Below are 13,891 nucleotides of genomic sequence, written 5' to 3'. Positions count from 1 at the left end.
AGTTTGATGGTTTTATGGAAATCTCGAAATTCCTCATCTCCTGTAGATACTCTACATTTTATCAATCCCATTATCCTTATTCCGATCATTTAAACGGGACGAGGACGAAATTTGACACAGCAGACGCTCCAATTTAATAGGCAAAAAAGTGTGAACCGGATCTCATCATAAAGATGCGGTTATGCAGATTGGAATTTAAAGGATCCGGGTGTTTTTCCTCCATCGATTTGGTATATAAACCCACCTCTCGACTGCTTCCATATCAAACCTTCATCGCATCTTTTCTCAAGTCTTCTAATCGCCAAAACCGGAGCAAAATGTTCAAATTGGTGAGTTCTATGAAAAAATTTGATCTGATCGAAAATTCGATGTGACCTTCGAAAAGATACTATTTTTCAAACTCCAAAGAGTAATCGTTCCTTTGAGAAAATGGAGAATAGTTTTTTCACAGTTGTACTAATGTTTTCCTAAATGAGCTTTTTTTATCTCGAACAGCTTCAAGTGCATCAGTTCTGTTCTAATCATTTCAATCATTCAGTTTGTTTGATGATCCAAATAATCAACTAATATGTTATGCGATGAATCATCATGAACGGATGCATAAAAATTCATAAATTGGACATGGTAGTTTTTGTTTAGTATTTAAAAAAATTATAATTCGAAACGAAATAGAAATAATAATGGAAAATAACATTCGATATACTGATGTTAATTAAAATGTTTGTAAATCTAGCACTAGTTGGTATACTTTTTTATTATTTCTTACGATTTCTCATCCTAAGAGTGCCTAATTGGTTATTTTGTTCGATCATTTTCGCTCGATGCTTTTAACGAGTGTCATTGAATTACTGTGTCCTAATTAATCGTATTGTTCGACAGTTGGTTGTCGCCACCATTTTGGCTGTATGTGCCGGTCACCCAGCACCAAAGCCCTTAGCTTTGAGCTACTCCGGAACTCACTTAACTCCAGTGATTACAAGCTACCCGGTATATCCGGAAGTCCACAATTATCGTACATTCCGTACGTTCCCATCTTCGGTGGTCTCTTATCCAGGATATCACACCGGTCTCCTCGCACATCAGACTTATTCTTCGTCTTTCTACTAATTGGTGTCAATCTCTGCAAACGATGAACCAACACGGCGACGAAACTGAATCTCATCAATATTGTCTATTCATTTATGGAGTTTTTGCAACTTTTTCTTTTTTGAATATAATTTTGTGAAATACGCACATGTATTTTATTTCACCCTCAATAACCCAGTATCCGAAGCAAATAAATTTGTTTTGCACTGAGAAAACGAGGCCGAAAATTCTAGAGGAAAGTACCAGGAATAAAGCATCTTGGGGGCAGTACAAACGTATTGGATTGCAGCATTATTTATTTGAAGAGCAGTAATAAGAAATTTTCTATCCACCATAGTAAAAAGACCAATACCTTTTGTTCAAAAGACTCAAGAAATTTTTTCTCTATAAGCATAGTAAAAAATGTTTGCAGTCACTTCAAACGTTTATATTGTTAAGTATGCTCGAGCAATGCTGAAAAAAACTATATGTATGATAAAATGTTACACGTATTCGTCGGTGTACATTCGTGTGGAATTTACTATGCTGACAGTCCAAATATGTGATTTACAATACATTTCCACTTATCAGTAAGTGCAAGTCTGACACGATGAGTTACACTCGAAAACAAAACGAAATATAGTTCTCAGGTGCATCACTTTTTGCTATGCACATAAAGCTGTTTATTACTAAAGGGAGGAAAAATTGGAAAATTCAAAAAATTCTGTGCTGTTTGTAATCGGTGCTTAAATACTTAACCCTTAATGTGCATCTGGGGTCAGGTTGACCCCAACATTTTTTCTCACATGAATAGCATTTACAGATGAGCATCTCATAAGTAAAACCGCCAATATTAAGAAATCGTTATCCCCTCTCTAAAAGTAGGGAGCATAGCCACTTCATACTCCAAAATAAATAGACTTTTTGGAACGGTTGCAAAGTGGACTATTTTTCCCTTAAAGCATGGACACTTGTCTGTAAAACTCTGTAAGGATTTGTTTCAAAACTCAAAATTTAATTTTTTACGAGAGATTTAACCGAAAAAGTGCTTTTTACGCGTACTATCAACTTTGAGCACGTTTTTGAACAATGAAAAAAGATTTTTTTGGAAATCCGACTTTGCAGCCTTAAAGTTGGATCAATTCACTGCAAAAAGTGACTAAACCTTTTATTTCGAAAAGCGCATAGTTACCAAGATATTCGATGTCGAAAATGACCTGGGGTCAAAGTGACCCCATGTGCACGAAATGTCTCGCTGTGAAGGTGTGCACACTAAGGGTTAAAAAATTCTTGAAAAATCCTCACTATTCAAAGCGAATCCGTTTTCTCCGTGTAGTGCTGTTTTAGATAATTTTCCTTGTTACACGGAATTGCTCGAAACTGAGTTCAATTGGCTTTTTTTATGTCTTTCAAAATTATATCTCTGTACAGTGATTCATTCAGAGAATGGACAAGGATCAATACTTATTAAATTTCCATTTTAATGTGAAATCAATTATCGGCTACTTTTGTAGTTTAAAAAAAAAAAAAAATAAAGTTTAAAAGCCACGAACTCTAATGGTTTGTTACTCAATTCTGAAATGTCTTAACTTTGAACTTTAACTGCTCGAGTTTTCCTATTATTCTGCTTTCTTTATTTACAGTTTGCCTTGTCCGAACTTTGCCATTGTTGTTGCCTAGTGCGTAGGTACTATTTCCAATGATGTATTATAGTCCTGAAATGTCGTCGATCTCTAATCGAGAATAAGCCTCGATTGTGAGAACGTCAGTTTCAGTTTGCATGTAGATATGCAAGGTTCAGTGCACATAAATGCATTTCTCGGAATACAAAGCGTCTAACGTGTGCAAAATGTATGACTACGATACGAATTCCATGTTTTTGCAGTTAAATAACGCCCACCAAAAACCCTCGTTAACGTGCAAAATCGACTTTATGTTTTTCAATAATTACCCTTCATTTTCGTCTGCGTGAGTGTCTTATAATCTTCTACAAAGGGAATAAAAAACGTAAAAACAAATATATTTTACTTGTTTTTGGCTTCGCTTGCCATTTAGAAACGAATTTACGGTACTGTTTACTATCAAATTATATACTATGGAGATTCGTGAACAATGAAATACGATAAATGTGAATAACGAACAGCGATAAGTGCACAGTTTAAATATCGTTGCAGAACCCGATGCCTCCGAAACAATTGTGCGATGCGTGTATGCTCAAGGTCTTCCAGATTTGTGAAAATGTTTTAGTGTTCAAATAAAATGTGTTTCGGAGTTTTATACTCGCAGGTGTTCTATAGATTATAATTTTACTATTGGCGTAGTTTTCATCACAGCAGTTACTACAGAGTCGTAATTGAAATTGTATGGAATAACTTCTCGATTTATTGGAAAACACTTGTTTGGCAAAACAGTTTTTGAAGAGTTGAAAAACACTAGAATTCAGACAATTTTCAAAGCACTTTTCCGTCATTTTTTCACGTTACAGGTTGAAAAAGGTTGTGTTTGATACAGACAAGTGCGGAAGGTAAAATTAAAATTGATTTCTATAGTTTCTTCAACATTTCAAATCATTGGAAGAAAAAATACGTTCAACGTGTGCGGACAATGTTCCTAAATAAATTTAGCAGTTCGATTAGGCTAATAATTATAAACTCCTCGAAAAAAACGTGCTCGCAATTTTTGTTAACCGTCTGAAGTTACCTTTATTATGGATCGTTTCCGAAAGCGCAATCTTTTTGGTTCCGAAATTTCTCGATTGTTTTCGGGAATTTATTTAGGAAAAAATAATTCTCCATAGCGATGAACTTTTCGGTATAATTTCAAGGATAATTCAAGAGTGCAAAAACATTATTTCAATGCAAAAAATATTAATGTGTGCACGTTTTACGCGCAAAGCTTCATCATTGAAGTTTCTCAGCTGTCGGAAACGTAAAGAGATTATATAATCCTACATGAATTTTATTTAATTAAATTTCGATGATGTCCACAAATTTTATATTGAAGAAAAATGAGAATAAAACAGTGAAGTATAACAATTTTCGTTATTCTCGTTGTGGTCGATCGATCGATCACACGCTCATCCGCTCACTTTCGTCCGTCAATTTTGTACGCATTATGTAATGATACGTTGAAAAAAAGATGTCTCAATCCTGCGAGCGACATTCCAATCACGTTGAACAGCATAAGAATGGCGTGCACTCGATTATTCGCAGCCTCAAAGTGGAATCTCATAGCAATTTCGACTTCAATCTTTATTTCTTATTATTATTGTGTTTTTTTATTTGCCTGTTGTTTTTATTCCGAGAGAGGAAAAACAAGCCACCGGCGCAGAATGCTTCCTTCAAAATCATGCACGAACTGCGAGGAAAACGATATGAAGAAGGTTTCTTCTACAAGGACGTGAAACGCTCGGGCGTGGCCATTTTATATCGAGCAATATTATGTACCTGCGTTAAAAAAGCTTGTGAAATTTGCTTTATGCATAAATTGAGTTATAAAACGCGGAGTAGTGTATTGGAGAGGTTCGCCAGCTTAAATAACCCAACACGTTTTCGTATCATTGAAAATTGCATTACGAATTGGTATTCCCAGCAATGGCTTAAAAATCATTCAAAATCCTTAAAAGTGGTTCGCGGTTTCCTCGCACGAGGACGGCGAGATTATAGTTACCAAATTACTGGAGATTGCATCAAGGGGGGCACGATTTCACTGGACTCGGGGCTTAAAAATGAAATATTTTTGATCGGAACGAATTTCGTTTTTCTCAACCGAAATATTATCTCAACGAAATGTTAGTTTGTGGGTGGCGAAACAAATCATTGGTCGAACGAATGCCAAGGCAACAAAATATCGAAAAAAAACGAACTTTTTTCTTAATATTCTGCTTTATTTATTAAAAATTTTTTTTTTTTAATATTTTATTCTATTTTTTAAGTATATTTTTCATTATAAATTGTTCACAGTTATAATGCATGAGCAAATAAATAATACCAGTTTTTTCAATGAAATCATTTGGCCAATGGAAAGTATCGAGTAATTGTTAATTCCATTTTTCTAATTAATTTGTTAAAACGTTCACTGTCGTCTCACATTTTATGGCGAGTGTGAATATTTGTAAAATAAAATGATAATACCACGGAAAGTTCGTCTCGTGATTCTCGGTCGAAAAATCGTTTCTGCGTCACTCGCAGTCAAACAAAGAATGCAATCAGAAAAAAAGATGAATAAATAGCGATGAGTGAAATAAGCTGAGTAATTTGTAGCAATGTGGTTTTAAAACGCGATCGATCAGCTGTGGGAATCTCGGGCATTGTGTGCAAACTGGTTGGCTCCCCTTGTTTGGCCAGCTCGGTGAACTTGAACTTCATAAAAATGGTATTCTCGAGCGCATCGACCGCGCTCGAGAGAAGCGCGTGTGTTTTAACGCGAGAACTTGCCGAGAACTCGAGCACTCTTTATCCCTGGGTGAGTAAAAGAGCCGCGAGCGAGTTAATAAAAACAGAAAGCAGAGAGCAGCCGCACCATGTGCCTCGGAGCAACTTTACCTTCAAGGTCATCTCTCAAAGATCCGACATCTCAAAACCATAAATAAATACATGCATGCATCGATCCACGATTCACTAACTTCCAGCCTGACCTGTCGACCGATTTATGCTTGTGTCGGGACAGAGCGTGAATTTTGAGTAAACGAATTCAATCACGACGACTTCCGGTAATGCAGCATGACGATCCATGGAAAATAATTATTATTTTCCATAGAGCAATTTAAGGAGTTCCGTGCTGATAATGAGTAACGACACAAATTTCAAAGCACAAGTTTGTTTTGTTTTTTTTTTTAAAATTTTTTTTTTATTTTATTTTGAATGCTTTATTGCTATCGTAAATCAGAGATGGTCATTCGGAGCGATGATTTGGTTTTTTTTTAAAATTCATTTTTCGATGCGGGGACGATGCTGTTAGTTAAAAAATGAGGATTTTCATGAATCTTGCATTAGTCAATGTAAAATTGTAGAGTGTTTTCGAAACGTGGAGGCTGCTCGTGTGTATTTCGTTGTTGTTGATTTCCTTCGTTGGTCGTTATTGAATGTTCCGTTGGTGCTGTTCCGCGAGTCTTGTATGTGTGGAGGCTTTTAAATCATAAATCGAGAGTTATTTATCAGTGATTTATCTTCTTAGAGATAGAGAGGGGCGTAATGAGCCGCATAAGGGTAGGCCGGCACAGCAGCTCCGTAGGCGAGAGGCGCCGCCGCATAAGCCAGGGGAGCAGCAGCCAGAGCGTTGTAATTTCTGTTGATGTATTGGCTGCTCGACGAGAGCACCGGAGCTGCATAAGCGGCCACGAATCCAGGCGCTGGCTCAGGAGCTGGGGCAGCGAATGCCAGAGCGACGAGAGCAAGGAATACGCACTGCTCGAATAAAAAAGTTCATTGGTTATTAAAATGTATTTGGAACTCGCCGAAAATTGATACGACATATCGAAAGGCTCAAGTCAAAACAGTACACGAGCCCAAGAAAATCGAGTGAAGTGATAACGCGACGTGATTGCACTCCTTGTCGAAATCAGTTTCGAAAAAAATACGAGACGATGCGATAGCGGCTAACGATTGGAGTTTCAAAGTGAAACCTCAAAAAATCTCAAATCCATGAAAAATGGCTCGTTCCAAAAAATGTTAAAGTGAAATTTACCATGAGTTTTGTTGGGAAATTTTTAAATCGGAAAAACGAGAATCCACCGATGAGACATCGACAGAATAGACTGCACAACAATTGCGTGTATTTCTGACGGATTTATTTATCTTTATAATGAAAGTGACTGCTTTGAAAAGCTGCGAGTTTTCGGAATAACAGAAAAAACGAAGTTTTTTAATGTCGCTTCAAAGCTGTTAGCTGGATTTTTTTTTTCTTTTTTGTTTTTTTATGCTTCTCAAACATTCGGACCCAGGCAGAGCTCTCGTAACATGCTCAAAAACAACGAGGAAACGATTAATCAAAAAGTATATTCGCGTCTACTTACAAGTTTGAACATGATGATTTTTTTGTGGGGGTTGCGGGTCGAGCTGCTGCTTACGAGAGTCGGTTAACTTGTGCTCTTTACGTTCCGACGTTAAGTATTTATAAGCCTCGGGGATAGCACCCCTCCAGGGTCAGCGAGGGAAGAATTTTTCCGACTCGAAGAACCAGTCGGACTAGCCGGTGTATCCGCTCGCTTAAAGCACCACCACCATTACCTATCGCAAAACAAACCCAGCAACAACTATTTCCCAGTACTTCTTGGTCTCTTTGTTCGTACATTCCACGTATGTGTAGCTTCGTACTTCGCGTCCTCCATCCTCTTCGCGAATCTCCCTTCGCGATTCGCTCTACGTTCTCACGGATCAGAAAAAATTTGCTTGTTAAGAATCCCACACAATCTCTCACTCGGGCATGCTCTCCGGCGTCTCCGATCCAATTTCTTTGCTGGGGCTCAGCACGAGAAGCTGATAGCAGGTGCACGTTTATGCATTTCGTTAAATTCACGCCGCAGGTAAGTTTCAACTTTTCTAGAATAATTGTAAAAACTTTATCTGTTGATTGAAAATTATCAAAACAATTGATTCCACGTTACAATGACCGGTAAAATATGCACGTCGGAAAGGCTTGCTCTCGCCAATTTTCGCCCCAGCCGTTGTCGAATCTCAGTTTATAAAATACAAGTTCAACGATTCTTTAATAATCCGATGATAAAGCGAAACTCGTTTGGTGCAGCTCGAGCAACGAGATCTCAAATTCTCACTTTATTAGTTCGACGCTACCTCGCATGAATGCGAATCCACATTCAAGGACACGTTTTGATCCACATGAATTTAAATTATAACTCATTTGGCACGAGAACGATTCTTCCATGCGTCGCGAGGACTCTTCGCCAAGTTAAACGTTTTCTTCCAACTTCTCTATGTGTGACACGATCGCGAATGCAAAAGGGAACACATTGGGAAAGAGAGCACACTCTTTACGTTGACGAGTACATAATTCTCGTAATACATTTGGAATACAATGCACACATCGAGGTATTTGTAACCTTGCCACTTCTCCTTGTTCACTCCACCGATCTCCACCGTCTTCCAATGGGACTCTCTTCGATTATACGATCCAAAGTCTCCTAGTGAATTTGCTTGCGTAATGAGATTAAGGTTAGACTCTCGTGTTGGGACGATCTATGGTGGCTCAATCGGTAACCCTGGAGCTTCTCCATGGTTTTACCCAGCACACGGAGAGAAAGAAATAGTAAGAATTACTATTTGGAAGGTTTTTACCAAAAATATTGTCATTTCCAAAAGTCAATTCTGAATGTAAATTTTTTAATTTCGTATTTTGCTGTGACGAAGGTTTAAACTGTGCTATTTTTTCCTAACATAGTTCACCGAGGAAACGTTGGAAAATTTATGTTGACTGGATGATGAACTGTCAAGTTGAATTATTATGCCGTTTTGCTATTACTGTTTTCACAATTGAAATTTACAGTTGAACATAGTACAATTTGAGGAGCTCGAACACAAGCATTGATCATACGCCCCGAAGCGTTTAGAAATTTACTATGGTAAATAAGAGAATTTCATTCGCGATTGTACGATAATGTACCGGTATACATGTGCACCGATGTATTTATTTTGACATGACTCATCAATTTTCATCGCGTCGCTTCACAAAAAATTACTGTGTATGTTCGTAAGAATTAATAAATATTACAAGCACCATTCTATGGCACCATAGTAGTTTTAAGTGAAATTTTCTCTCCGTGCAGTGAAGTTGAGTCGTCGTTTTGAGAAAAGTAGGAGATCTTGTTTTCTTTTAATCAGAGATTGAGGAGCCCCATTTTTTTCCTCAAAATATCAGATGTTTTTGAGATCAGCAGGAATCGACTTTTCCATTATTCCTTTTGCATCGACCTGAATACGTGAATTCGAACTCCAATAGTCGTATATGAACTGCAAGCCATTGCGAAAAATTCAGCTGTCGTGAATAATGGTCGTGAAACTTTGAAGTATATTTTTTTTCGAAATGATTTTTTTAGACTTACGTAGGTTAATAATCGGAAGCTGATAATCTGAATTTATTTATTTTTTCGTACGTACGTTATTCTATAGAGACTTGAATGTGAAAATCGATTCAATTTAGACACCCATAAAATACGATCCTTCGGGCATGGTCTACCTTAACTGAATTGTTTATTTACTAAGAAATTTTTGGTCCGTTCCACACATATTTCTATTTGAAAGGACTTCTGTTTCTGTTTCTGTAGATCGAGGGCACATTCAAGTTGCTCTTTTGTCGATCAATCTGTACGATTATCCCCAATTATTTTAACTAAATAACGAACATCCGGTAAATGATTTAAAAAAACAACTGTTCGACGCGGCAGCACGAGTGGATGGTTAACGCAACCGGAGTGTCTCATTTTTAACACAAGGACGCTCATTATTTTTCGCAGATTAACATGCAACGTAATTAGAATACGATCGCAGAAGCATTGTACGTATTTTGAACGTTTTCTTTTTTCTTTCCCCTTGAGATTTCTCCACTGGGAGAAATTTGGACTGTATCGCTGATCGATCGTGCGATCGGACTCGAATTAAAATGATTTCGTTCGTGCGAGTAAAATGGTGTGTTTAAACGGTATAATACTTCGTACACGTGAGTGAATACACTCCGTGAGTGACGTTACCGAGAGTTTCGGGGTCGATCACATTTCGCAAGACAACAGAAACCATCAAACGACTACGGCACGGAGACACGGGAGAAATGCAACTCGATGGAACCGTGGCGGGGAATTGTAACGTGCCAAACCATATAAATACTCGCCGAAATCGAGGACTCTTCACTCGTCCTCGACTCGTCGAAGCAAAAACAATAAGAAACTTAAAAATGTTCAAGTTTGCCGTAAGTTTTGAAACTCCAACATCCTCGAGCTTGAAAAGTATCGCCATTGTGAAATCTCGGGGGGGGGGGGGGGGGGAGAAAAAAAACAGACAAAAATTTGTGAATTCGATAAACCGTGAAAAAAAGAAGAAACTCACGAATAATTAAAAATTCATTTCTGATAATTCAATAGTCGATTGATAATGCGAAATTACGAGTCTGAAAAAGTCTGCTTGACGGAACTAATCATTCAACATTTTTTTCAACAGTCATGATCTTCGGAATCGACCGGAACTAACGATTCGTTTTATTTTTTCAGTGCATCTTTGCCCTGGTGGCTGTCGCTTCGGCTGGTTTTGCACCAGCGGCTCCACTCGTCGCGGCGGCTCCACTCGCCGCGGTTCCAGCGCCCATCGTAACAGCGCGAAGCAGTCAAGTGATAGCTAGGAATTACAACACACTTGCGGCGGCTCCACTCGCTTATGCAGCTGCACCAGCTCCGCTCGCTTACACGGCACCAGCCGCAGTTGCGGCTGCTCCAGCCCCCCTTGCTTATGCAGCTCCAGCGGCGGTTGCGGCTGCTCCAGCCCCTCTTGCTTATGCAGCTCCGGCGGCGTACAGCCCGGCTCTGGCTTACAGCGCCGCTTATCCTGCTCATTATGCTGCGCCTCTGACTTACCCGGCGCCTCTCGTTGTCAAAAAATAGAACCATGCAATTCCACCACTTTCCCAAATCCCGATAAACACTGACTGTTGCCTTTATTTGATACAATAAATTTTTTCACAAACAATATCTACGATTCTTGTGTTATTTTTAATCGCAAATCTTGTGATCGCAAACGTTGTTATTAATAAGTATGTGATATTTTCAAATCGGCCTTCTTAATTCGTCGGGAATCTGTTCAATTTTATGTCGGCTCTCTCGTAGATACCGAACACGATTGTCTTCTTTTCATTTTCAATGGAATATTCAAAAGCAATGATTTTGAATATTTGACTTTTCATTATTTCGTTGATATTGCTGTGTTTATTTTCCTATACAAAAAAAGAACCTGGACAGACGTCTATTTCTTTTGTTTCCAAATGATCGTCCAATCGGCAATTTTTTTATTATTTTTAGTTATTATTAGAGTTTAGTGACTGCTCCTTTAATTTCAAAATTCGAGGAAATATGTATAATTTTATCATAAACAGTAAACAGTAAAGAACCGCAATTTCGGGAAACCACAAACATGGCTCGGAACAGCTTCAATCTCGTGAAAGAATCATCGTAATCGGCTCAGCGGTTTCTCATTAATAAGCAGCAAAACTACTGTTAGAGAACGAATTCTTTTGTATATTGGCTTCGAAAAATGATTTTCTAACTGCTCGTAAGTCATTTGCAATTGACTCGAAGCTTATAGAAAATAACGATGAGATGCTTCGAATAAATTAGAACGCGAGTTTCCGAATAACGCCGCTTAAGGGATTGAACGGAATTTTTATCCCATTATAAACGCCCTTGGAGCCAATATATCTCGCTATGAAAATTTTCGCCGGAATTTTGAGAATTTTCAAAGAAAAATCCAATGTTCCAGAATATTTCGAGGATGCTTCAGAATATTTCCCAACAAAAGAGATTCTACTCGTTGAAGTTGATAAATCTGAAATATCTGGTAAAAAACTTTGTTTTTTCAACTTTGCCTTTACCACCCTTGCAGTCCTCTACGAATTGATGCACTCCTGCAAGATATAACAATTGATATTTCACCACAATTGGACTTGTGTTACTTTTATTAATCATTCGAACAGACGTATAGGAAAATTTTTGGGAAGTGAGTATTTTGGAATATTCCGAAAAAAACTATTGAAAGAGTGTTCAAGATTATGTGTTACACATCGGTAACCTTGAGATAATTTTGTTGTTTTAAGTTTGAATTTAATAAATGAGTGTACGTGTTCATTATTGTATGTGAAGTCTCTTAGAAATGGCACTGGGCTCATCTACTCGCCATTTGCCCTCGTGTTTTGTAAATTTCCGAAATCGATATTCGTCAGTTCTTCTGCTAGCATATTCAGTTCTTCTGGAGTGTTTTTCGGCAGAAATATAAAAATTATTGGATTAATGAAATAAATTTGGAAAGTTGTCGAAATAAGCTGAAAAACACTATCGCTTCTGTAAAAATAAGAGTGCAATTTCAATAATTTAAGCTATCAAAATAAACTGAATCCCATTCTTTCATTTTGACTGTTCCTTGCTTGTTTGTGAGAAAAATAACGAATTTGTTTTCAACGACAATTAAAGTATTACGTAGTGAAAGAGCAATGAATACAAATTAAACTTTCGAGACTACTTTTGCGGCAAATTGAAGAAAAAACTGGATAAATGTAGAATGCTTTAGAACTCTCGATGACCTACTATTCCATCACGTCACACAAGCATACAACACAATTCTGAGCGAGCAGCGATTTTCGAAATCCTACGAGTATAACCGGCACCTGGGATCTACGTCACTGAATTGTGTCCAATCGATTGTTGCGTTTTGCGAAGATCGTGTTCGCAACTTGACTCGAATAACTGCGTAAGTCTGCTCGTCGCTATAAATATATAACACACATATTTATCAAACTAATCACGTGCTCGAAGAAAGTGCGAGTGGTGCGCGTGTGATGAAGATTCCGCGCACCAACACACTCTCCCTCTTTCCACGTGGTATAAAAGCGAGAAGTCTTCGAACACTGGCCATACTTCGTCTCACTATCCGATTCGGACTAAACCGTCAAGCATCATGGTGTCTTACACTTCGGTTAGTTTTTTTCACTGATTAAATAAATATTTACGAAATAAGAATATAAGAACGAGTGAAAACGTACATATTCAACGACCATCGAAAGAATATGAACGGAATACCAATCCAGTGTCGTATAAAATGTCATTGTGACATATGTTTTAACCAGATATTTGAGCAATTTCAAAGACTTGTTCGTCAGAAGACGAATTTTGATTTTGGAACGTTGCGAAGAAGGCTGAATTGAAATAATTCGAATAGGACGAAAATATAATGCGTTACTAACTCTTCACTGTTTTGATTCGAGTCAAATATTCAATTGGATCGAATATAGCTCGGCCGTTCGGCAAAGGACTTTTCTCAACGTTCAAAAATAATCGTCAAAACTGTGTGCAAAAGTTCGATTCAGTTTGAGCATGAAAAGTCATTGAATAGTGACAATCAGCCTGAATTTCCTGAGATTAATTAAATTCGAAGGATTTCCACTCATTTGTGCGTTTGTGTTTTGTCCAGGTCACGCTGGTTGTGTTGGTGGCGTGCTTTGGCAACAGCATGGCCGGTGTTATTTCAGCTGCAGTCGCAGCTCCGGCGCCATTAGTGGCAGCTGCCCCTGCCGCAATTGCGGCAGCTCCAGTAATCGCTTACGGGAAGGCGGTTCCTCACAACGTTCCACCCCACGCATCGAGGATCGACCTGAGTACGAGGACACTGGCAGCTCCCTTCGTCGCAGCGCCTGCGGTCGCACCGGCTCTTGCGCCTTTAGTCGCCCCGGCAGTTGCGCCTGCAGTTGCGCCGGCATTCACCCATGCAGTAGCGCCCGCAGTTGCTCCAGCTTTCGCACCAGCCCACTTTGCTTACAGTCCTTACGCTCTTGCAGGAAACTTTGCCGCTCCGCTCGTACATCCGACCGTTGTAGGTTGAGGGGTTGACATTCCACGCTGAAAAATGACCACGATTTCCTACAATTTTTTCAATAAAAAGACATTTTCTCAAATAATGAACGAACCTCTTTCTTTGTTATTTCATCCGAACGTGTTCTCGATATTCTCTTGGAAAACCCTTCGTTCGTCTGAACACAAAATGGCTTTTATTGTTTCGAGATAATTCGAAGGCTACTGAATAGGCTAGCTCGTATACGGAACGAGAAATTTTTCAAATGAACT

At 38.4% G+C, this 13,891-nt stretch overlaps 3 protein-coding genes across 3 annotated transcripts; 2 read left to right on the top strand and 1 right to left on the bottom strand.

Annotated features, from left to right (window-relative positions):
- Positions 1-214: 214 nt before the first annotated feature.
- On the top strand, positions 215-1,229 carry LOC122414659 (uncharacterized). Its single transcript, XM_043426153.1, has 2 exons — positions 215-329; positions 880-1,229. Exons 1-2 carry the CDS (start codon positions 318-320, stop codon positions 1,105-1,107), a joined length of 240 nt encoding a protein of 79 aa, XP_043282088.1. The 5' UTR covers positions 215-317; the 3' UTR covers positions 1,108-1,229.
- A 4,661-nt stretch (positions 1,230-5,890) lies between these two features.
- LOC122414489 (neuropeptide-like 3) lies at positions 5,891-7,208 on the bottom strand. Its single transcript, XM_043425804.1, has 2 exons — positions 7,079-7,208; positions 5,891-6,470 (listed from the first exon to the last, which is right to left on the bottom strand). The coding sequence occupies exons 1-2, from the start codon at positions 7,088-7,090 to the stop codon at positions 6,237-6,239; spliced, it is 246 nt and encodes an 81-aa protein (XP_043281739.1). The 5' UTR covers positions 7,091-7,208; the 3' UTR covers positions 5,891-6,236.
- A 2,664-nt stretch (positions 7,209-9,872) lies between these two features.
- LOC122415251 (calphotin-like) lies at positions 9,873-13,724 on the top strand. The gene is made up of 4 exons (XM_043427235.1): positions 9,873-9,981; positions 10,280-10,654; positions 12,591-12,746; positions 13,242-13,724. The coding sequence occupies exons 1-4, from the start codon at positions 9,967-9,969 to the stop codon at positions 13,647-13,649; spliced, it is 954 nt and encodes a 317-aa protein (XP_043283170.1). The 5' UTR covers positions 9,873-9,966; the 3' UTR covers positions 13,650-13,724.
- Positions 13,725-13,891: the final 167 nt, after the last annotated feature.

Source organism: Venturia canescens, chromosome 8 (assembly GCF_019457755.1).
Source record: "Venturia canescens isolate UGA chromosome 8, ASM1945775v1, whole genome shotgun sequence".
Classification (NCBI taxonomy): domain Eukaryota; kingdom Metazoa; phylum Arthropoda; class Insecta; order Hymenoptera; family Ichneumonidae; genus Venturia; species Venturia canescens.
The sequence above is the reverse complement of the archived record's forward strand: the minus strand, read 5'-3'. Positions and strand labels throughout refer to the sequence as shown.

Bases quoted from the DNA above. Each gene is read 5' to 3' on its own strand.
- LOC122415251 (XM_043427235.1), top strand. The intron at 10,655-12,590 runs GTCAAAAAATAG...GCTCGAAGAAAG, and splicing joins CTTACCCGGCGCCTCTCGTT to TGCGAGTGGTGCGCGTGTGA. The intron at 12,747-13,241 runs GTTAGTTTTTTT...TGTTTTGTCCAG, and splicing joins TCATGGTGTCTTACACTTCG to GTCACGCTGGTTGTGTTGGT.